The sequence below is a fragment of the Pipistrellus kuhlii genome, unplaced genomic scaffold (genome assembly GCF_014108245.1).
Source record: "Pipistrellus kuhlii isolate mPipKuh1 unplaced genomic scaffold, mPipKuh1.p scaffold_m20_p_12, whole genome shotgun sequence".
Classification (NCBI taxonomy): Eukaryota; Metazoa; Chordata; class Mammalia; order Chiroptera; family Vespertilionidae; genus Pipistrellus; species Pipistrellus kuhlii.
This window is the reverse complement of record NW_023425427.1, coordinates 15,636,946-15,659,363: the sequence shown is the minus strand read 5'-3', so window position 1 is coordinate 15,659,363 and position 22,418 is coordinate 15,636,946. Positions and strand designations below refer to the sequence as shown.

General features: G+C 46.9%; 1 protein-coding gene across 7 annotated transcripts in view; it reads left to right on the top strand.

Annotated features, from left to right (window-relative positions):
- The window catches only part of LOC118716291 (stimulated by retinoic acid gene 6 protein-like), a 40,546-nt gene that overhangs the window by 10,162 nt on the left and 7,966 nt on the right, over positions 1-22,418 (top strand). Inside the window, exons 2-11 of one of the 7 annotated variants that reach the window (XM_036433277.2) lie at positions 1,655-1,760; positions 8,386-8,461; positions 10,280-10,380; positions 11,278-11,408; positions 12,430-12,550; positions 14,229-14,274; positions 15,122-15,250; positions 18,558-18,628; positions 19,330-19,441; positions 22,205-22,358. In XM_036433277.2, coding sequence (XP_036289170.1) covers positions 1,741-1,760; positions 8,386-8,461; positions 10,280-10,380; positions 11,278-11,408; positions 12,430-12,550; positions 14,229-14,274; positions 15,122-15,250; positions 18,558-18,628; positions 19,330-19,441; positions 22,205-22,358 — 961 coding nt within the window. In that variant the 5' untranslated portion in view covers positions 1,655-1,740. Of the gene's footprint in view, positions 1-844; positions 1,549-1,612; positions 1,761-8,385; positions 8,462-10,279; positions 10,381-11,277; positions 11,409-12,429; positions 12,551-14,228; positions 14,275-15,121; positions 15,251-18,557; positions 18,629-19,329; positions 19,442-22,204; positions 22,359-22,418 lie in introns of those variants that run through there. The other 6 variants (XM_036433278.2, XM_036433276.2, XM_045579980.1 and 3 more) reach the window with 6 other exon arrangements.

Genomic DNA, 22,418 nt, shown 5'->3' with positions numbered 1-22,418 from the left:
TCTTTGCCTACTGCCTGCAGCATCATTACCTGGCTCCTGGAAAGAGGTCTCTAGTGGAGTGCTCTAGGGCTCTCTGTTCTATTCAGTTGTTGTTTTTAATCAATAACCTGGATGAATTCCACAAAAGTGTTCAAATGCCCCAAAGCCTTAAAAAGGAATCAATGCACATTGGATAGGAGAGGCAATATTCAAAATCGCTTGCATAGGTTGGAGTGGTAGAGACAAATCAAATGTTGACCTAGTCTCCGGATCCATGTAAGTTCTACGTTTTGATTCAACACCAAACAGAAAGTATGGGAGAGGGAAAATGAAATCTGTTACACAGGCGTGACTTCAGGTTCAGAAGGGGTCATGTCTGCAGCATGGTCACCCCTTAGAAATGGGTCCTTATTACTAGGGATGGAATTTTCCTGAACTTAAACCTGTAGACGTGTTTACAGGAAACCAGCGGAGAGTATGCTGGGAAAGAGGGTGAAAACAACTTCTTGGGAGGCTTGGATTGGAGTGCTCGAGTCGGGAGGGCAGAGTATGGGCGATGGTCGGCAGGGGTATGACGGGTCTGAGCTGTGCTGCACGGAGGTGTATGTATGCTCTGAGCCTGGAGCCTAGAAGCTGCAAGGCCGTTAGAGAGCGCTTACCATAGTCTAGACAGGAGGTGCAGAGGGCTGGATCTGGGGCAGAAGCAGTGTGAATGGAAAACACAGTGCATTGATTAGGAGAAGAACTAGGTGCTATAGCCAACTCCAAAGTGTATAATGGTTCTAGCATAGAATTTTATTGCTTATTCGTGTAAAACCTAAAACAGCTATTCCCATTCTCCTGCAGTGTTGATTCAGGGACCCAAGCTCCTTCCAGGTTGTGGCTCCACCATTCTGCATGCCAACTCCATGCTGGCAGAAGGAAAAAGAGGAAGTGAACTAGACATACCCACATCCTGAACCCTCTGGCACAAATGGATGGATACGAACCATCAGGAGGCTTAATGAACGGAGAAGGGGAGGAGCCACAGACAACTAATGGGCGACAAAAGTGTGGTGGGGCCATTGACTGCCTTAGGAGCTGATGGATGCAGCGAGTAGGTACCTGGAGTCTTGTTGACGTTTGATCCTGGAAGATCATTTGGAAACAGGGTGGGCATTTAGAATCCCTGGGCAATTATGGCAACTTAGAAATCTTATCACATTCTCCACCACATCTGTGGGATCCATTTTTAAGTTGCCTCCAACCCTTTCTCCCAGCAAATGGGCAGCCTTGTTTCCAAGGAGAACCTTAAAATCAGTGGGTGGTTCCAGTTGCCTAGTTTATGGCTTGAGGCACAGTCCTACTTGATTGCTGGTAATAATTTTTACAGCCTGCTAGAGGCCTCAGCTGGGCAAAGCTCTGTTAGCTCAGCGGGCCAGCGCTTACGGCAGGGGCCTACAAGAGACAACCTGGGCCCGGGAGAGAGGAGGTTCCCGTTGACTTGGTCTGAGAAGGGGAGGAAAAGTAGAAGAGCCAGCGGTGTTCTGAAACAAGGAAGAAGGCCACCCGCTTGTTTTGATTTCTCTGGTAAATGTTTGACTGGGTGTTTGCCTTTTCTGGGAGGGTTTTTTTTTTTTTTTTTTTTTTTTTTTTGCCACTGTGAAGAGAACTGGGTGGAACACCAGACGGTCAGTTGTAACCAAGAGTCTGGAGAAGCTCTAAGGACAGCCTGAGAAGCAGAGCGCTCCCTGGGGCTGCGGGTGGCGCTTTCCCACCGAGATGATGTCCACAAACGAGAGGTGAGTTTCGAGACAAGGTGTGGGACAAGTCACGCTGGACACCCGTGGGTCCTGGCAGCTTCCTCCTCTGATGTTGGTGACGCATGGAGATCGGGAGAAAGGCCTGGTTTCGCTCGTGTTGTGAGCAGGCTGGCACAGAGGAGGGAATCATGGATAGGGCTCTCGGGTGAGTGAACAGATTTCATTCATCTTCACTTTGGAGCCACTGAGTGGCATGGGAAGAGTCCAGGCATGGAGTTAGAGGACCCGGGTTTGAATCCTGGCTGTTTGAATCTGCAATTTCTGGCAAATCTCAATAAATCGAGAGGGATAACCCCCGTCCTTCTTAGCCCACAGCTTTGTGGAGGTCAGTGAGAACAGAATGTGGCAGGGCTTTGTGAGGTGCCAAGGCCTGCCCAGATGTCAGGAATGAAGAGTTCTCATTCAACCATGCAAATGTCTGAGATCTAAGAATGGAAAAGTCTACTCCAGATATACACAGAATAGAACTCCGCCCTCAGGGTGATAGTGTATCTGTTTAGATTGTCGGGGGATGCTGGGGAAGGCAGAGGGAGAAAAGGAGGCATGAGAGCACAGGCAGGCATCCTGAGAGTCAGTTTGAGTTGGAGATCCCAGGGGTCGCAGGCACAGGCAGGAGAGGGGTAGAGCAGTGCGTGGAAAAGGGCACGTGACGGGAAATAGACTAGAGATTGGCTTGAAGGACGGGGACCAAGAGCAGGGAGTCAGCTCTTGGTCCCCCTCCAGTGGGTTGGGGCAAGAACTAGAAAGCCCAAGGGAATGGATCTCTTTCTCTTCCCTCTCCAGCTGGGTTCCTTGGGCTCAGAGGGACCAGGGGAGTCATGTGCTGGAATATGGACTCTTAGGAAGTTGGTCAGAGGGATGGGAATGGGCTGGAGAGGGGCAATGCTGGAGGTGGGAGACTGGGCAGGAGGCTACTGCAAAGTCCAGGCGAAGATGACAGTGGCCTGGACTAAGCAGGGAGCTGCAGGGACCAGGATGTATCGAAAGGCCAATTGAATTCGGTAGTGACTGGAGAGGCTGAACTGACGGGGCTTGTATGGGAGTGACTTGGAGAGGAAGGAGCTGAGGATGACTCTGAGTCTTTGGCTCAGACTAAAGGGTGGATGATGGTGCCATTCCTGAGGTGAGGGCCCCCAGAGGAGGAGCAGGTTGGAGGGGTGTCCAGTTGGGACATGTTGGACTGGAGTACCGTGGGACATCCAAAAGGAGATGACCAGAAAGCAGTCAGCTGGCTTCATGGTCTGGACTCAGGAAAGTGTGGGCTGGACCCCAAGAACTTGGCCCGCCTGAGGTGCCAGTGTGGCCTGGAGCCCCTGCCATTTATTTGAAGTCAGCACCATGCTCCCCACGCATCCCTCTCAGGACCTTCTCTCCAGCACGGTCATCCCCTTGGACATGGGCCAGCTGGCCAGGGCCCTTCTCTCAGGGTGGGGCTCAGGCCTGAGCATGTTGTTCAGATTTGTCTGCCCGGTGAGGCTAAGGGGTCACTGCCTTCTCCAAGGACCACAGACACAGACCCCTGTTCAATGTCTTAATGTAATTTTGTGTGTGAAAATGTTTCCTGTGCAGAAAATATAACGAGGGTTCAAATGATAGCTCTGCTGCTTTCTAGCTGAGTGACTTTGGGCATTTACTTCTTTCTCTCTTAGCCTCAGTTTTCTCATCCATGAAGTGGGAATAATAGTCCACACCGCCTAAGCTGTGAAAGGATTAAGTGAGACAATAACCATAAAGGCCTTAGTTCAATGTCTAGCCTGTGTGAAACCTTCACTACGTGATAGCTAGTATTATTATTTTATTAAGTGAAAAGAAATGAAAACAAATGTTGCTTTATTGGACAGGTAAGCAGGGGAGGGAGTAGAAAAGTGAGCTTCTGTCTTCTTTTCAGTCACCTTTTTCTTTCATGTCGCTCTCTCCAGACTTTTCAGACATGTGTGAAAGCACCTGAAACACAGTCTCTACAGGAGGGCGCCTCCCTGGAGCCGACCTTTCCGAGCCGTACCGTAAGCTCAGAATGACTGGGCAAGGTCAGGGCACAGGAGAATAAACAGAGATCTGGGCACAGAGGGGGAAACAGGGAGGTGCTGGGAGAAAATGAAATAAAGACGGGCCAGATACGAAAGGCCAGTGGATACCTAACCTCTAATCCTATTGGCTTAAGTTAGTGCCTGAGTGTGAGCCCCTCTGTGAGCCGTGACCTCTCTCTGACCTTGCTCTGAGGATCCCTCGAGGCCTAGAGAAGGAGGATGCTGAGTCAGCTATAAAGCATCTTTCTTTCCTGAGGTGCCTGTAGCTTGGCTAGAGGAAGGTCCCACAGCTGGGCCCCAGTGGAGAGCTCTGTTGCCGAACTGGCCACACTGGTTCTGTTTCTCTGAGATGGTTAACCAGCTAGGTCTGGTGGAGCCAGGGCACCCAGCCAGGGTATCCAGCTCCTTGGCACAGTGGCTCTTGTGTTTCTTGATAATACTGGTGCCACCCTAGGAGGGCACCCCAGAGGCTGCTAGGGCCAGGCTGCTGCTTGAAGTCCCCACTGCCACCTTGTGAAATAGTGTGTGTGGGAGGTAGTTGTAGGGAAGGTGGGAACAGACCATGCGTTTCAATTAAAATCAGCATGCATTTCAGTTAACAAAGTACCATTCCTACCCATTCTCCGACAACCTAGGGAAGTGATGGCATCACTCCCATTCTACAGATTCAGCAACCGAGGCTTCAGGAGGAGAAATGGTTCACCCAGGATCTCAAGGTGTCTGCCTCCAAATCCCAGGCTTTTTCCCTCCAGTCCCACCTGAGGACCCTCACAAGCATAGAAACACCCCGAGACACGCACTCTGAGGAGGGCACTGACCCAGAGCTGACCTTTCCTACCTGCACAGCCAGGTCAAAATGAATGCAAGAAGTTGAGGCAAAGAAGAAAACAGAGATTTGGACACACAGAGAGAAGAGAGTCTCTGGGAGAAAATAGAAGCATGTCTTTCACTGTAGGACTTTTCCCTGATTCTCAGAGACACAGGAAGTGACAGACGGGAGACAAACCAACAGGCAATTAGAGAGCGAGGTAGACAGAGATGCAGGTGACTCTCCGGGGAGACTGTCAGAGGCAGGCCTGGGGCGTTGGAGGGGGATGGGAGAGGGGGGTGGGCCAGCGACACTGTCAGCACAGTGGCAGGCAGCCTGTGTGCTTTGTGTGATAGTCACAGACTTAATTTTATTTTATTTAAGACACATAAACTTCCTTTTAGAAAAGTGTGCAAGCTGATACACAAGAAGAGAGACTAGTGTAAAGAGCGCCCCATACTCTCATCACCCAGCTCCAACAATTGTCAACGCACATGGCCATCTTATTTTGTTGGTTCTCCCACCTGCTCCCCCTCCTCCAGACAGCCTGTCAGCTCACCATGGGTTTCACTCACAAAAAGAAGTTTACTCCCCCCCCCCCCATGGAGTTACTCTGCTGTGCACAAATGAGCTGTCACACATTTACCCTTAACTCTTCACAAGTCCCTGTGATTCTCACATCTTTGTCCCAGGAGAGCTCAGACTGTCCTGGCCACGGGAACAGAAAATTAGGTTGACAAGACATAGAATGTGACAGTTGGGAATTACACGATCATCCCCATTGCCAGAGTTTAAGTCCTGGATCCCCAACTCACCCGCTGGGTAAGCTTGGACAAATTTCCTGATCTCTTGATGCCTCCGTTTCCTCACCTGTGAAATGGGATAACAGTACCTCTCTCTCAGGGCTGCTGTGAGGGTGACGTTAGTAAATAATAAAAGGATAACCCTTGGAGGATAAGCTTGGTGCACAGACAGCCCTGGAGAAGTGTTAGCTCTCCATCCATCCATTTAGGGAACATCAGTGAGCATGTCAGGCTAGGAGCTGGGCCCGTGGAGATGAATGCCCTCGAGAAGCTCCCCATCCATTGGGGATACAGACCCATAAAAAGACATTTCTAAATGGTGGGCTAAATCCCAAGCAGTCCAACTTCGCAATTAACAACTGACTACATTGAGACCCATGAGTCCCTGGATGTTAGGGGCCACGGCACTTAGCACCAGGGCTGGGGTTAACTCCGCTGGTTTTCCTGGCTAGGCCTCTTTTCCTGAGGTCTCAGAGGAGGCCGGCGGCTGGCACGGCAGAGGGACCATTCTGGGCAAGGGTGACATGCTTTGGGCCACCCTGCAAGCAGCATGGAAGGGGAAGGCTGGTCACAGGGCCAGGCGTGGGCAGCAGCCCTGGCTACTGGTTAACCAGGCTAAGGACTTCAGTCCACTGTGTGGTCAGGAGTACAGGGTAGGGGTGCTCCTGACACCCCACACCTAGCAGGAGGCCAGGGATGCCAGGCTGGCTGCCCACAATATGCACTTGATTGAGGCTTGGGGTCGGGCGCTCAGCCTGGAGAATGGTGGAGACCTCCAGGAGGCAGAGGAGCAAACAGTCTGGGGTCTGAGGAGTTAGAGAAACACAGCCGGTGAGAGTCTCCTTTTTTTTGGTCAGAGCTATTCAAAAGCAAGCAGGGGATCGAGAATGAGGATTAATGCTGAACACTGAGGCTGTTTTCAGGGAGAAAGAAAGTAAATGATCTCCACTCATTCCACCACTTCACAACCTGGGATCCTACAGTTTTATAATTTTCTCCATTTAACAGCATATCATTAACACTTTTCCAAGGCATCACCACTTGAAAGTGGACCTTCTACATTTGGGGGTGCTGGTTTGCTGCTGCCCAGCAGGTGTTATCCACCCCCGCAACAGACCTGCCCCACCAGCCCTGGACCCACAAGGTCTCACAGGCTTTCTGAATTGGGTTGACTTGGGTGCATGCTTTATGTGTCCACTGAAGTGGCTGCTGGAGCAGAAGCATGGCTGATGGTTCCAGCCTCCGTGACTCGGGAGCCACGGTTTGCTGCTCTGTTGACTGAGTTTGCTGACCACTGGGATAAGGGCTTAATCACAAGGAACAACAACAGCCGGTACTTATTGGAATCGAGGGTCTAGGTCAGTGGTCAGCAAACTCATTAGTCAACAGAGTGGCAAACCGCGGCTCACGAGCCACAGTTTGCCAACCACTGCCCTGGGATGTTAGCTTTGGAGGGGTGGCAGCTGCTGCCAGTACCAAGGCCTCTTTCAGTGCAGAGGGGTGGGATGTACCCCTAGATGGGGTGCCTCAGGAACTGGAGCTTTTGGTCCCTCCCAGGTGCCACCTGTGATCTGGGCACTGCCTCTTTCTGAGTGACCCATATGTATTACTCCCGGAGACCTAAACACCACTGTCCCACTGGTCAGCCGGGGTGGGAGGATGCTTGGGTACCTGAGAAATCCCAGGTCATCATTCTGTGGTCAGTGGGCAGCCCCATCCTGCTTCAGCTCCTGCACTCCTTCTCCACTGGCCCCACAGCCTGGACCGTGTCTGCTGATGCTTCTTCTCTTTGGTTTGGTCCCAATCTCTTTCCACTGCTCAGAGTCTGCAAGATTTTCTGGTAGATTTTCTTCTTGCTTTCAAATATGGCCATATTGTCTTTCTTTAAAAAAAAAAAAAATCACATCTGATGGTTTTGTATGGGAAGGGGAGACTGATGTATGTGCTCAGTTGACCTTCCTGAAAGCCAGAGTCTGCGCTTTACAGTTCTATCACACTGCTGACAGCGTAAGCTCTTCCCAACCCCCTCCACTTCTGGGATGTTTCAGACTCATCGTTAGACAAAACTGGGGAGCACTGGAATTTTAAAGAATTATGAGGCAATGTGTCATGCTAAGGGCTCCCCAGCGGAGTGCTCTCCCCTGAGACTTCTGAGGGAAAAGTAGGAGCTGGCCAGGGAGAAAGCACAGGAGATGGCTGGATGGATGCTGCGGGACTAGGGAACAGAGTGAGCAGAGACCTGGCGGTGTGCAAGCATGCAGAGCTGGTGCGGTGGAAGTCCGAGCAGCATGGGCAAGTGTGTGAGAGCCCCAGAAAGGAGGTCCCTTTGTAGAGACGTCACAGAACTGTCTGTCACATGTTTCAGATGTGAGACCCAGCAGCCCTGGCCTGCAGACTGAAGCCTGGGGGGACAGAGTCCACACTCTGTCGTCCACGTAACCGCTGTTCTGCCCTGAGGGCCCAGCCTCGGTTCAGAAGTGAGCTGACGCTTCTTGACCTCTGTTTATGAAAAACTGTGTCCAAAGGCTGGTTTCCTGCGAAGTTACGTCAGGGCTTCTCAGGGTCCTTCCAGGGCTGCTGGAGGGTGAGAGCACCTTAGTTCAGTGTTTACATGGAGATATGTTTTCCTTAAAATATGGAGAAAGTAAGGTATTTTGTAGTTTCATTTGAAAAGGATGTCCAAATGATATAAGCGTTTGGCCCTTTAGGACCTGAATCTGTCCCTGACTGTGTCATCAAGAAAGGAAGGAGTTAGGCCCAGTGGGCAGGGCAGTTGGGTAGATGATCAGGCTGGAGAAAGAAATCAGGGAAAAAGGTTAATCCACTCAGGGAAGGTACGTCACAGACGAACAGTACTGGCTCTGAGAAAGCAAAATTTAAAAAGATCAGATGATCTTGGTGGACTGCAAGCCAAATGCCCGCAGCGGTGACCGATGATATGAATGTGTTTTTTGGCCGTTTTCCAGGACAAGGCAGTTGAATGGCACCTGTGCTGGCTTGGTGGACATGGAACTCTTTCTCCATTACTCCCTCATCCCATCAGTAAGTAAAGCAGGAGAGGGCTGTGGAGGGGACGGAGGAGGAACTGGGCTGCTCCCCTACACAGGCTCCCAAGGGGGCTTGAGGGGGTCAGCAGATTTCTGGACTTGCTCTCCTACGTTACGCACTAAAAACACAGGCAGAAGAAGGCTTTTAACGGTGTAGAGTCAGAGATCCTGGCTTTTTAGGGAAGCAGTGGTTGAGCTGGGTTCTGTTGGGAGATGCAAGAGACAGCATGTCAGGCAGAAGGAAGGGCACGTGTAAAGGCTCTGTGTGTGTATGTGTTGGGGAGGATTGGAGTGTGAGTGACCGGGAGGGCTGGTGTGGCTGGAGGGAATTGAGGCAGAGCTATCCAGGGAGGTGGGCAGGGCCAGGCCAGGAGGAGCCCTGTGGGGCTCTGTGCAAAGGAGTTTTGTCTTTATTTTAAGTACAATGGGAAGTAATTAGAGTGTTTCTAGCATGAGGGCGGTGTGGTCAGATTTATGTTTTGAAATGATCACTCTGGTTGCAATGTTGGGATCATGTTGGAGGTGGGCCAGAAGTTGACAGGAAGACCAGTTAGGAGGTGGTTGTGGGGGTTCAGGTGAGAGGCAATTTTACCTCACCCTAGATGATTGTGATTAACTCAAGACATTTGGGAGTAAAAGCAATAGGGCTTGGTAATGGATTGGATAGAGAGGTTAAGGAGAGGGCAATGTTGAGGACGACTCCGGTTTCTAACTTGCACAGCTGGGAGGATGGTGGTGTCTGCCATTTTCTAGTTAAGGAACATATGAAGAGGTCTAGGTTTGGGGTGGATGAAGGAATAGGGCAGCGAGGAAAATCACGAATTTCATATAAGATGTACTGGATTCAAGAAGCTTTCAAAAAGAAATGCCAACGGGGGTGGGGGGGAGGGAGGAGATATATCTACTACTATGTGTAATATTTTAAACAATAAAATAAAATTTTTTAAAAAAGAAAAAAGAAATGCCAACTGTGTAGTTGGAACATTTATGGAACTCAAGGATAAGTCTGGGCTAAAGATGAAGTTTGTGAGTCCCCTGTGTGTTGGTGGTCATGGACATGGATGAGGTTGCTGAGGAAGAGAGGACTGGGTAATAAGAAGAGTGAACCAGGAGGAATTCCAAATATCATGGGTGGATAAAGAATGATCTGACAATGGAGACTGGGACGTAATGGAGAAAGCCCAGGAAAGCATGGAAGACAGGGAAGAATGGCTCTAGGAGGAGAAGGTGGAAGCATGCTGCTGGAAGGTCAAGCCAGAGTTGAGCTTCAAGTTCACATCGTATGAAACAACGAGATGGTAATTAGTGATGTTAGCCAACGCTGTTTCGGTGGAGCGATGGGGGCAGAAGCCAGGTCAGGAGATTGAAGAGCAAGTGAGAGGTAAAGAAATGGAGTCAGCAAGTGTAGACAAGTCTTAAGAAGTTTCTAGTAGAAAGGAAGAAGAAAGGGCCTCAAATATGTGAGAAAGTGACTGAATCCACAGCGGGGAAAACAAGGGAGGATTTGCAACCTGACAGTTATTTTTCCCTTTTTACAGATAAGGAAACGGAGATTCGGGGAAGTTAAGTGTCATAACCAGTATATGAGAGAGACTAGATGTGAGCTCACGTCTGTTCAGGGCAACCCAAAGGAAAGCTCATTACAAAACATTCTGGAAGCTCCAGGGTGCGTGCAGCCACTCGGTGCCCCGGCGTTTGAGCAGAATACACATTCTGAGCGCTCTCCTCACCCACACGTATCGTTCAGAGCTGACACCAAGGCCACACCCAGGATGGATATTCCCACTGACCCTCTCATCTTTCCCCCCTGTAGCTCCTCATCATTTTGGTCTTGTCCTTTCTCCAAAGACGGGAGCACTGCAAACAGAGAGATGACACTTCTTACCTCCTGGGGAACTACTTTGGAATTATCATGTGAGTAGAGCCAGGGCTGACCACTGCAGCTTCTGGTATCAGTGACTGGGGCCAACACCCATTGTCAGGCCAGGATAACTCCCAGGTACCTCCCCCACCGACCTCTGCCTCCCTGTGGTCAGCCTTACCCCAACCCAAACCAAGCCCTGAGAGTACAGAATTGACTTCCACGCCATTGTATTCTAGCACCCAAGGCTGCTCAGATGTGCTTACTAGGAAAACATCTCAAGGAGGCTCAGATCTCTATGGGAAAGGCCTTCCTACAGTCAGCACTATGGCTACACCAGGAAGCAGGAGGGAGAGAGTTCCTGTCCCCAAGGACAGCATGCCTTCTTGTTAGGATGGCACCATGAGTCCTGCACCAGGAGAGCCCACTGGACCAGGCACTTTCATAGATGAAACTCATCCCATTTTGCTTGTTGTCATGGCTGCTGGTATTCTTGCTTATATCCTACTAGACAAGGGAAAGAATTTTGTCTTCCTGAGATAAACCAAAAAAACTCATATATTTACATGCATGGCCCATGGACACAGACAATAGTGTGGTGAACGCAAGGCAGGGAGGGGGCATGTTAGAGGCTGGGTGGAGGGAGTAGAAAGGGGGAAAAAAGGAGACATCTGTAATAATTCTGTCAGCAATAATATATATATATATATATATATATATATATATATATATATATTTATATTTAAAGAATTTTGTCTTCCTCACTTCAGTCCTCTGAATCCCTGCCTTGCCCCAGAAGTGGCGCAGAGGGCTCAAGAAAAATGTCATTTGAAATGAATAGTCCACTACCCAATAGTTCATCCCTCAAGGTGGGATTGGGACTTTGGAGATGAATGTGGGATGTCTCAGAGCCACCTTCCGGCCCCATGAACTGTTTCTCTTGTTCACAGACCTCTGGACTTCGTGGGCACCTTTAGCAATCGATGGTCCTACGGAATTGCGTTCGGAGCCACAGCCAATAATGTCATGTTCCTGTTCTCAGAAGGCTCCCAGCTCCTGCGGACCCCGCAGTGGGCCCGAGGTACCAGGACCGCCTCATAACTGCTCGGAGTTTAACCATGGGAGTGCTTGCTCTCAGGGACAGCATGCAGGGGTTCTCTGGGGCCAGAGGGTAAGCTCTGCGAGTGAACTCAGTGTTTTTTCCCAGCCTGCTGCCTGTCCAACATCAGTGCCTGGCCCACAGAGTCTCAAAGCTTGTGTGAGGGGCTTCCTCCTAGGTCTGTGGTCGGTACGTTGTAGCTCTTGAGCCACATGCGGCTCTTTGGCTCCTTGAGGGTGGCTCTTCCACAAAATACCACGGCCTGGGTGAGTCTATTTTGAAGAAGTGGCATTAGAAGAAGTTTAAATTTAAAAAATGTGGCTCTCAGAAAGAAATTTCAATCGTTGTACTGTTGATATTGGGCTCTGTTGACTAATGAGTTTGCCGACCACTATACATTCTAGTTAGGGGCAGAGGTTGTTCAGACAGGCTTAGAAAGGAAGTTCTCCACCACCCACCGCCCACCCTACAAAATCTCTCCTGAGCCATGGTCCTGGCTGCCTTCTTACTGTCCATAGCCCTCAGAGACTTCTTAAAGAGCAGATCTTCTTTGGCCATTGGTCTGGGGCCTCTTCGTTCTCCATGCCTCATGCTCCCCCTGAAGTGGTAACTTTAATCTACAGGTTCCATCTCCCTAATATGACCACTTTTAAACCTCTCTGTCCAACCAGTTTTCTCCCAGAGATCCTTGTTTGTTTGTTCATTTATGTGGTCTGTTTCCACCCACTGGACTGTGAGCTAATCAAGGGTAGGGAGCAAGTCTTCTCCATCTCAACACTTAGCCCAGGGCCTGGCATGGAAGAGGTACCAGGAGGGTCAGCTGCGTGAATGAATGAAAGACATTCCTGCATTCTTCCTTGTGCTAAGCTGGGGCTCGTCCACTCATCTCCTTGGGTCCTGAGGTCCATGACAGCAAGTCAGCACAGCGCCCTTCCCTTCCCTGGGGCGCCCCTGAGCCTGTGAGAAGAGGCCCTCACAGCAGCTCTGGCCCTGTCTTCCCCAGCCTTTGTGCTTCTGATTGGAGGCTTCGAAGTCGGCCTGTCCCACTTCCCCTTCTTTGCCTGCCTCTCATCGGAGTTCCGGCTGGTCAGCTCCATCCTGGGCTTCCTCTACTCTCTGACCTGGTAAGACAGACTCTGCCTGCCTGCCCTCCCACAATTCCTTAGGCCGTTGCTGAACACTGGACCCAGGGCTGGCGGTGACCTCAGAGCTCTCGTTGGGAGGGCACCTTTGCTCAGAACTTAGGCCCAGGGCAGGTGGAATGACTGGCCCACAGTCCCACTGTCAGCATTCTGCTGCTTCGGAAGCGGCCATTCATGATTCACAAACTCCCAGTACGCAGAAATGTAGAAAAATTCATTTCCATAAACTGCCGAGGGTCCCCCTGGTGGCAACAGGAGTCTCCTGTGGATGCGGCTTCCCTGTGCTGTGGCTTCCCTGGAGAAAGTGCATGTGCCTCAGTCTCTCCCCTGTCTCTCCCCACCCCCACACCCCCACCCCAACCAGTCTCTGGCATGTGTGCAGGTTATATAGAACGCCTGCATTCCTCCATCCTTCCTCTTAGTCAGCCAACTTGAAGAGCCAGGGAACATTCTAGAAAACAAGACAAGCCCCTCGTGATCACATGTTCTGGCTGCTTTGGCTACGTGTTTCTCTTCCCCGTGAGGATTATCGTCCCCCACCCGGCCCCCTGAGGGGCATGTGCTCGTCCTTTGTGGACTGTCGCCTCCACAGCGGGAGCTTCCTGACCCGTCTGTCAGCTCTGTGCCCTCAGCACCAGCCCAGCACAGACCTGGCCCCAGGGAATGTTTGCTCACTGAATCCCATGGGCAGTTCTGCTCTCTAGTCCCGATAGGCTCATTTCCTCGTCCACAGCTCCTTTACGGGGCCTGCCTCCCTCTTAGCATTTTGAGGGCAGGGGTTCCAGGCCCAGTGTGTTAGGCATGCAGGGGGCTGACAAGTAACTGGCAGGCCAGTGGCTGCAATTTCAGAGTGTGTAAGTGGCTTGCTTTTTAAAAAATTACAAGACAAGCCCTAGCTGGTTTGGCTCAGTGTATAGAGTGTCAGCCTGTGGACCGAAAGGCCCCAGGTTTGATTCCAGACAAGGGCACATGCTCAGGTTTCGGGCTCAATCCCCTGTGGGAGGCGTGCAGGAGGAAGCCAATCAGTGATTCTCTCATCATTAATGTTCCTGTCTCTCTCACTCCCTCTCTTTTCCTCTCTGAAATAAATTTAATTTTTTTTTTTAATTACAAGACAGGATATTCAGTGTTAAATGAGGAGTAGCGTCTTAGCCTATGACAGACTCTTGGACCAGGAGAGGACTGGGTGGCAGTGGTCACCCAGCAGCTTGGACACCATGGGAGTAAGACCCGAGCTTGAACAGGACCAGGAATGTGTGTTCCGCAGGAGCAAAGCTTTGAGGCTCGTTCCTCAGGGCCGTGTTTACAGGCAGACAGAGCCTCAGCCCTGGGTCCTGGCTCCGGCTCTGGTGTGACTCTGTACAAATCCCTTCCCATCTCTGGGCTTCCGTGTCCCCACCGGAGTGAAGGGGAGGCAGGGGAGATCGCTCAGGGTCTTCCTGCTCTGCCACTGTGGGTTCTGGGATTGTGTCCGAATTGAGGGCATTAGATGGATTTTGTTGCATGTTCTCAGGCACAAGCAGGGTGCCTGATCTGGGTAGGGCAGACACGTAGGCCTGGAACCCAGCCTTGTCAGGGAGGTAACTCCAGGCTGGGGGATCTGGGCTGTTGTCACAGGGGCTATGCTGGCAGTACCCCAAGTCCTGCTTCTCTCCTGCAGGTTTGTTGTCACCATTCTTCACATCACACAGTGTCCCCATGGGCAGGTGAGTCCCACTGAACTCTGTTCAGGGTATTCATTCCTGTCACCATGGCCAACTTCCTGTGTGACTTTGAACAAGCTTCTGTCATTCTCTGAGCCTCCAATTTCTCCTGTGTACAAAAGGGAGTTGGAACCATTCATGATGCTTCCATTGTATAGTATCTTACGTTCATCAAGGTACTGCTTCAGAGACAGAGTCTCTCAGTTAATGCCTACAGCAGCCCCTCAAGGTGGGGAAGCTCTCAACAAACCTGATTTATAGGTGAGGAGTCTGAGGTCCTGTTTTATAGGCGAGGAGTCTGAGGGACATAGAGTAACTCTTAAGAAGCAGCAGATCTGGGCATTGAGACCAGGAATGGCTGAATCTGGGCTAGTTTCTTTACTCCTTCATGCAGCCTCAGTTTTTCTGTCTATTAATGGGAGACTGATTCAAACTGTTCATCTGTTTAGCCCCATACCCCAGGAAAAAGTGCAAGGTGTCTCTCTCTCTCTCTCTCTCTCTCTCTCTCTCTCTCTCTCTCTCTCTCTCTTTCTCTCTCTCTCTCTCTCTCCCCTCCCCTCTTACTTTCCCTCTTCTTCTCTTATATTTTCCAAAAGGAGCATTTCACACCTCATCTGAACAAACCCCTTTGTATAAAGTAAAATGGGGGTGTTGGACTCATATCCAGGGCTACAGACTCCAAGTCCACTGCTCATTCCAATGACGTGGGGCTGGGGGAGCTGGCATCCAAGCTTTGAGAGTGGGCTTTGGAGGGAGCAGGCTGGGGCAGGCAGGTTCCTGTCCACAGCTTCACCAGCGGCCTGGCCCTGCCCCATCTCGATCCAGTGACCAGTGGTCTGCTTCGTTGCAGTTTTTGGGGAGGTATGAGACTGTCATATTCTACTGGCCCTCGCTGCTGTGCCTGTCCTTCCTGCTGGGCCGATTCCTGTACATGTTCGTCAAGTCTCTGAGGATCTACCTCGGCTGGGAGCTGCAGACGGTGAGTACTATAATAAGTATAAGCACTGCACGCATCCTGACAGGTTTGGTCTTCACAACAGTCCATGCGGGAGGTCCTATTATTCCTCTCACTATTCTGTAGCAGGCAACTTGGACCCAAAGAAGTACTTTGTGTTGCCCAGGATCACATATCTAGTCTGTGGCAGAGCCAGGAAAAGAACCCAGTTTGGTTGTTGAGACTTTTTCTTAACCACTGTTCTTTTTCTGATTCCTGAAGGCCGTGGTCGGCAAACTGCGGCTCACGAGCCACATTCAGCTCTTTGGCCCCTTGAGTGTGGCTCTTCCACAAAATACCACTGCCTGGGTGAGTCTCTTGAAGAAGTGGTATTAAAATAAGTTTAAGTTTTAAAAATCTGGCTCTCAAAAGAAATTTCAATTGTTGTACTGTTGATGTTTGGCTCTGCCGACCACTGCCTTAAGGTATAAAGTTAGGCTGTTTATTTGAGACCTTTCTTTTTCTTCATGTAGACATTTACCACTATAAACTTCCCTCTTATAACTGCTTTGGCTGCACCCCATAAGTTGTGGTCTGTTGTAGTTCCATTTTCATTTATTTTTAAGATATTTTTTTATTTCCCTTTTTGATTTTTTCTTTGGTCAGGAATCTATTATTTAACTTCTATATATTTGTGAGTTTTCCAGTTTTCTTTCTGTTACTGATGTCTCACTTTATGTCATTGTGGTCAGAAAAGTTACTTGATACTTAAACTTGTTAAGGCTTGTTTTGTGGCCTAACCTGGAGAATGGCCCTGTGCTCTTGAGAAGAATATACTGTCTGCTGCTATTGGACAGAATGTTCTATATGGGTTTATTTGGTCTATTTGATGTATAGTGCTGTTCAAGTAAGCTGTTTTCTTATTGATTTTCTTTCTGGGTTATCAATTGTTGAAAGTGGGGTGTTGAGTTTCCTACTATTATTAAGTTGCTGTATATTTATCGGCTTAGTTTTATTAATAATTACTTTATATACTTAGGTGCTGTGATGTTGGATGCATATATCTTTACAATTGTTATATTCTCTTGAGGAATTGACCCCTTTATCATTATATAATGATTATTTTGTCTCTTATAACAGTTTTGACTAAAGTCTGTTTCGTCTCAGATAAATATAGCCACCTCTGCCCTGTTTTGATTACCACATGTATGAAATATCTTCTTTCCATCCCTTACTCTCAGCCCATGTATGTCCTTAAAGCTAAAGTGAGTCCCCTATAGGTAGCATATATTTGTGTGAGGTGGTGGTGTATTTTTGTGTTTTGGGGTGTTTTTTTTTAGTTCAATTAGCCACTCTATGTCTTTTGACTTGGAGAATTGAATCCATTTAGAGTTAAAGAAATTGGTAGGTAAAAACTTAAAATTGTCATTTTGTTAGTTTTGTAATTCTTCTCTTCTTTTATTTATTTATTTATTTATTTATTTATTTATTTATTTTTACATATTTTATTGATTTTATTTTTTTTGCCCCCCCTCCCTCCCTCTACATATCCCCACCCTCCCCAGAGTTTTATGTCCATTGGTTGTACTTATATGCATGTATACAAGTCCTTCGGTTGATCTATTATCTCCCCCAGGTCCTCCTCCCCTCCCTGCTGTAATTCGACAATTTGCTTGTTGCTTTACTGTCTCTATATCTATCTTTTGGTTCATCAGTTTATAATGATCTTTATTATCCACAAATGAGTGGGATCATGTGGTGTTTCTCTTTCATTGATTGGCTTATTTCACTCAGCATGATGTTCTCCAATTCCATCCAGGTTGCTGCAAATGATGAGTGTAATTCTTCTCTTCTTGCTTTTTTGGTGATGTGATATGTGTGGGTTTTTTTTATTGTGGCATGCTTTGATTCCTTTTTCTTTATCATTTGTTTGTATAAAACAGGTTTTTCTTTGTGATTATATTCGGCTTATATAAAACATCTTACAATTATAACAGTTTATTTTAAGTTGATAACAACTTACTTTAATTGCATAGAAAAGCTCTACACCTTTACTCTTTCCCTCATGGGAGAATTTGCAGGCCAAGGTGAGGGTCTCTCTATGCACTGAGCTGTGTACCACCTTGAGGAGGGTGATATTGGTGAAGTGAAAATGTTCTTCTTACCTCCTCAATGCATCTCTTCTCAGAGTTTTTGCTTGACTGGAGTTCTGGAACCTCCCAGGTGCACTCATGGGCTTCTACAGAATTACTCAAATTTGTGGGTATTTGTTAAAATAGGTGTATCAGAGTGGCCTGAGGGCTGGAACCCCCTATTCCTCCATCTCATTGATGTCACCCACCAGTCAGAATTCTAATTAGATCCTTTGTACTCTACCTAATATCTGCAATATTTAAGATTTCATCTCATAGCATGTAAAATCTACATATTCAACATATATAGAATAGATGAGTACTGTGAAAAGCTAATTACACTTAGAGGAAAATATTATTATTACTATTATTATTACTATTATTATTGATTTCAGAGAGGAAGGGAGATCAAAATTTTGATGATGAGAGAGAATCATTGATTGGCTGCCTCCTGCAGGCCCCCACTGGGATCAAGCCCATAACCGGGGCTGTGCTCTGACTGGGAATCAAAGTGTGACTTCCTGGCTCATAGGTGACTTTCAACCACTGAGCCACACCGGACAGGCAGAGAAAACATTTTAAAACATATCAGTAAAGCCCTATCCTGTTTGGCTCAGAGGATAGAATGTCAGCCTGCAGACTCAAGGGTCCCAGGTTCGATTCTAGTCAAGGGCATGTATTATACCTTGGTTGCGGGCACATCCCCAGTGGGGAATGTGCAGGAGGCAGCTGATTGATGTTTCTCTCTCACCGATGTTTCTAACTCTCTATCCCTCTCCCTTTCTCTCTGTAAAAAAAAAAAAAATTAATAAAATATTTAAAAAAATAAAACATATCAGTAAAGTTTTTTTTAATAAGTAAAAACAATGGCATTTTAAACAGTAAAAACAATGGCATTTTAAACAGTGTTTTGAACTATGATGGGAAATCACCAAATCTCAGAGAGAAGAAAGACTTCCCAGAACAGTGACTGGTGCAGTCCGTAAGCAGAGGAGTCAAGGAAGCCAGGCCGCTGGCACTTCATGAAATCAAGTGCCTGGTAAACAGGAGACGGGACCCTGCTCTTCGCTTCATTAAGTGACAGGAGTCTGGGAATGGCTGAATCCAGAAGAGCAAGTGTTACCCAAATCCCCACCCTCTGTGGTGATAGCCCCTCAGAGAGCCCAGCACTCTAACACGAATTTGCGAGTTAAAGCATATTCCTCTCTCTTTTCTCACAGGAAGAAAAGCCTTTCCTGGAAATTCATCAGGCAGAGCACGTCAAGCAGCTCCTGCGGAAGCCCCCCCTGCAGTAAGCCACGGTTTGATTCGTTCACCAGTGGTGTTCCCACCAACAGTGGGGGGCGGTTGGGGACGCAATTGGGGCTAAATCTCTAGTAGAGGGCATGCAGTAGGCAGCCAATCAGTGATTGTCTCTCATCATTGATGTTTCTCTCTCTCTCTTCCTCTCTGAAATCAATTAAAAATATATATATTTAAAAGAATTCTGGAGGCTACAATCCATATTGACTCTGGACTGCTCACCATGACACCAAGATCATCCGTTTTTCTGCTTCAGTATTTTAGAGATTTCATTATAAAGGCTGTCCATGGTCCAGGATAGATTCCAGGGCTCCAATCTGGATCAGCTACTATGTCAGCATTTCAGATAGCAGGCAGGAGAAAAGAAGGAAGGGCTATGGGGCCCCTTCTGCAGTGTTGATTCTATCTAACCACCCTCCCCAAAGTCCCTCACTAATTGCCCTGTAGTTAGTCTTGGTCACTCTTATCGATAAGAGAGGCCAGAAACGCTAGCCTTTCAGTTTGGTGAATTGCTGCACCAGGCAGAACCCAGTCTCTGTTCTTAAGAATAAGGGGAGAATAGGAACTACCAGTGTTTTTGCTCTTCACTGAAATCTAAGATGAAGAGGGGTAACGAGATTATTTTTAGAAGAATTAGGCATTTGTTTACCAACCACAACCTGTCTTTTCTTGGTGTTTACTCATTAACAGAGAGAAAAAAAAGTCTTGGTTTCAGAGCAGGATATACGAGTGGGACCCCTGCTTTCAGTTCCCAAGCAGAATGATCGGAACCACTGTGTTGGCTTTTATCTGCCTGTATCTCGTAAGTTGATCCGAGCAAATTCTTTTCTTTGTAAATGGGGCGGGCTGGAGAGGAGTTGTTCTTAAAAAGCTGGCTCAAAATTCCATCTCTGTAGATTAAACAATTTTGACTCCAAGGACACTTTTACCCTTGTGGTAAATATTACTAATAAATATAGTCAGATTGTTTATGGAAACTTCAATAGCCAATTCTACATGTAAAGAGCTTGTGAAATGCCATTCCATCCTAACAACAAATAAAAATCTAAATAAACTGGAAAAAAAAATCAACAACTCTTCTTAGATCCACAGGAGAAGTGGGATTATGGGGCAAATCATTGCCCCTAAATTGAAGAGACAGGCAGGTACATATAGAGAATCACAACAGAATGGATCAGAAACCCCACAGGAATCAGTGCTGAGGAAGGAAAATCTGAACTGTAATTGACACCAACAATCAATTGGAATTTTGGACATTCATCAACTACTTAATCTACAATAGTAGAATACACATTTTCTTAAGACTACATGGAAAATTCACCAAGATAGAAGAAATTTTGGACCATAAAACACATCTTAACAAATGTAAAAGAATGTAAATTACACAATCTTAACAAATGTAAAAGGATATTTAATTCCACCATAAAACACATCTTAACAAATGTAAAAAAATACTTAATTCTTGGATCATAAAATACATCTTAACAAATGTAAAAGAATATTTAATTCCACTGTGGTCTGCCTTCAGACCATAGTGGAATTAAACTAGAAATGAATAACAGAAAGATAACTGGAAAATCCCAAAAGAGTGGAAATTAAACAACATATTTCCAAGTAACTATGGATTAAAGAAAAAAATATCTCAAGAGAAGTAAAAATAAATTTAAAAAATGTAATGAACTAAGTGAAAACACACTTAACAAAATTTGTGGCTGGAGGGGGGGCAGCAAAAGCAGTGCTTAGAGGAAAATTTATAACATTGAATGTATATATTAGAAATGAACAAAGATCTACATCCATCTCTAAGCTCCTACCTTAGGAATCTAAAAAGGAAGAGCAAATTAAATACAAAATATGCTGAATAGATATAATAAAAATTAGAGTAGAAACCTATGAAATTAAAAAAAAGGAAATTAATAAAGAAAATCAATGAAATCAAAAGCTAGGACTTTGAAACAGTAAAATTAACAAGCCTCTAGCCAGACACAAAAACGGAGAGAGGACACGTTAGAAATGGAAGAGGGAACATCATTACAGACTCCATGGGCATTAAAAGAATAATAAAGGAGTAGTATGAGCAATTGTGTGCCCCCAAATTTGATAACCTAAGTGAAATGGACTAGTTCCTTGAAAGATACAATCTGCCATAACTTACACAAGAAGAAGTGGATGATCTGAATAGGCCTAAAGTTATTAAAAGACATTGAGTCAGTGAGTAATGGTCTTTAAAACAGAAAGCACCATGCCCAGATGGGCTCACTAGTGAGTTCTATGAGACATTTTTTTCAGCAGAGTTTAGAAAACCAGCTTCATTGAGGTCTTTTATGCTACACTTGCTACTTAAAAATCTTTTCATTTAAATATAAAATAATTGACAAATAATCTCAGTGAATTAAAAATAAAAGTGGATAAGCTTGATGTGCTATATTTTTTTAAAGGGCCCAAAATTGAAATGTCTTATTTCATTTTGCTATTATTTAACTTTGCTTTCTCAACAAAAAATTTTAAATGTCATAATACAGACTTCAATACTATCCTGTATACATACGTACACACACTTTTTTGTTGTTAATTCTCACCTGAGGATATTTTTCCCCGTTGATTTATTTTATTTTATTTTATTTTATTTTATTTTATTTTATTTTATTTTATTTTATTTTTGAGAGAGAGAGAGAGGAAGGGAACGGGAGAGAGAAAGAAATATCAATGAAGAGAGATACATTGATTGGTTGACTCCCACCTGTACTCCTACTGGGACCAGGGATTGAACCTGCAATCCAGCTATATGCTCTTGACCAGGAATTGAACCCTTTGGTCCACGGTCCAACACTTTAATGACTGAGCCAAACTGGTTAGGGCTCAATAAATTTTTTATTAAGCACAGAATCAAAACATTCCATGTGGTCAAAGTTATTCAGGGTAAATTGGGTCAAAAGCCGGGTCAAAGTGGAGTGGCAAAAATGGCAGGGTGGCATGATGAGAGAGCATGGTGGTGTGATGAGGGAGCAGGGTGGCATGAGGGAGCAGGGTGGCATGAGGGAGCAGGGTGGCATGATGAGGGAGCAGGGTGGCATGATGAGGGAGCAGGGTGGCATGATGAGGGAGCAGGGTGGCATGATGAGGGAGCAGGGTGGTATGATGACAGGATGATAGGGGTGAGCAACATGGCATGTGTATAGGAAACAGTACCTTCTTCACTTCAGTTATCACAAAGATGCAAGAAGGGGAGCAATGAAATATGACTGGAATTGTCCCTAAGGTCACCCCTTACTCCACATTAGGCATTTATCTCGCTCTGGTTTAATTCAAATTTGAAGAGTTCTTTTAAGCCCTGTGGGACCTTGTCTCCTACGCTGAAAGGTGAAACACAGAGTTTACGGTGTCTCCCGTCTAACAAGGAAGCCACAATCCCATTCATCTCAGAGCCAGTGTCCAGAGTCTATTTCAGATGAGTGAAATTCAAAGAGTTTTGACCTCAAAACCAAAGAGAGACCCATCATTATTCACATACTGGGCAAAAGCTGGAGTGGAGTGAGACCTTGAAGCATTTGCTCTGTGTCCCCAGTTCATTGTCATTGAGTTCTGCGTGTTCGTGTATGTGAGAGATGCGCTGGATGTGTTTGAAGGCGAGTTAGAGAGCTACATTGCCTCCGTGAACCAGACTGGGACCCTGACCCCAGTCATCCTGCAGGTGAAGGAGCTGATAAAAATCTCCAAAGGTAAAGCCAGCCTTGCACAAGGTTGCCCTTTAACTGGAGGTGGGTCGCCCTCTCCCCTCA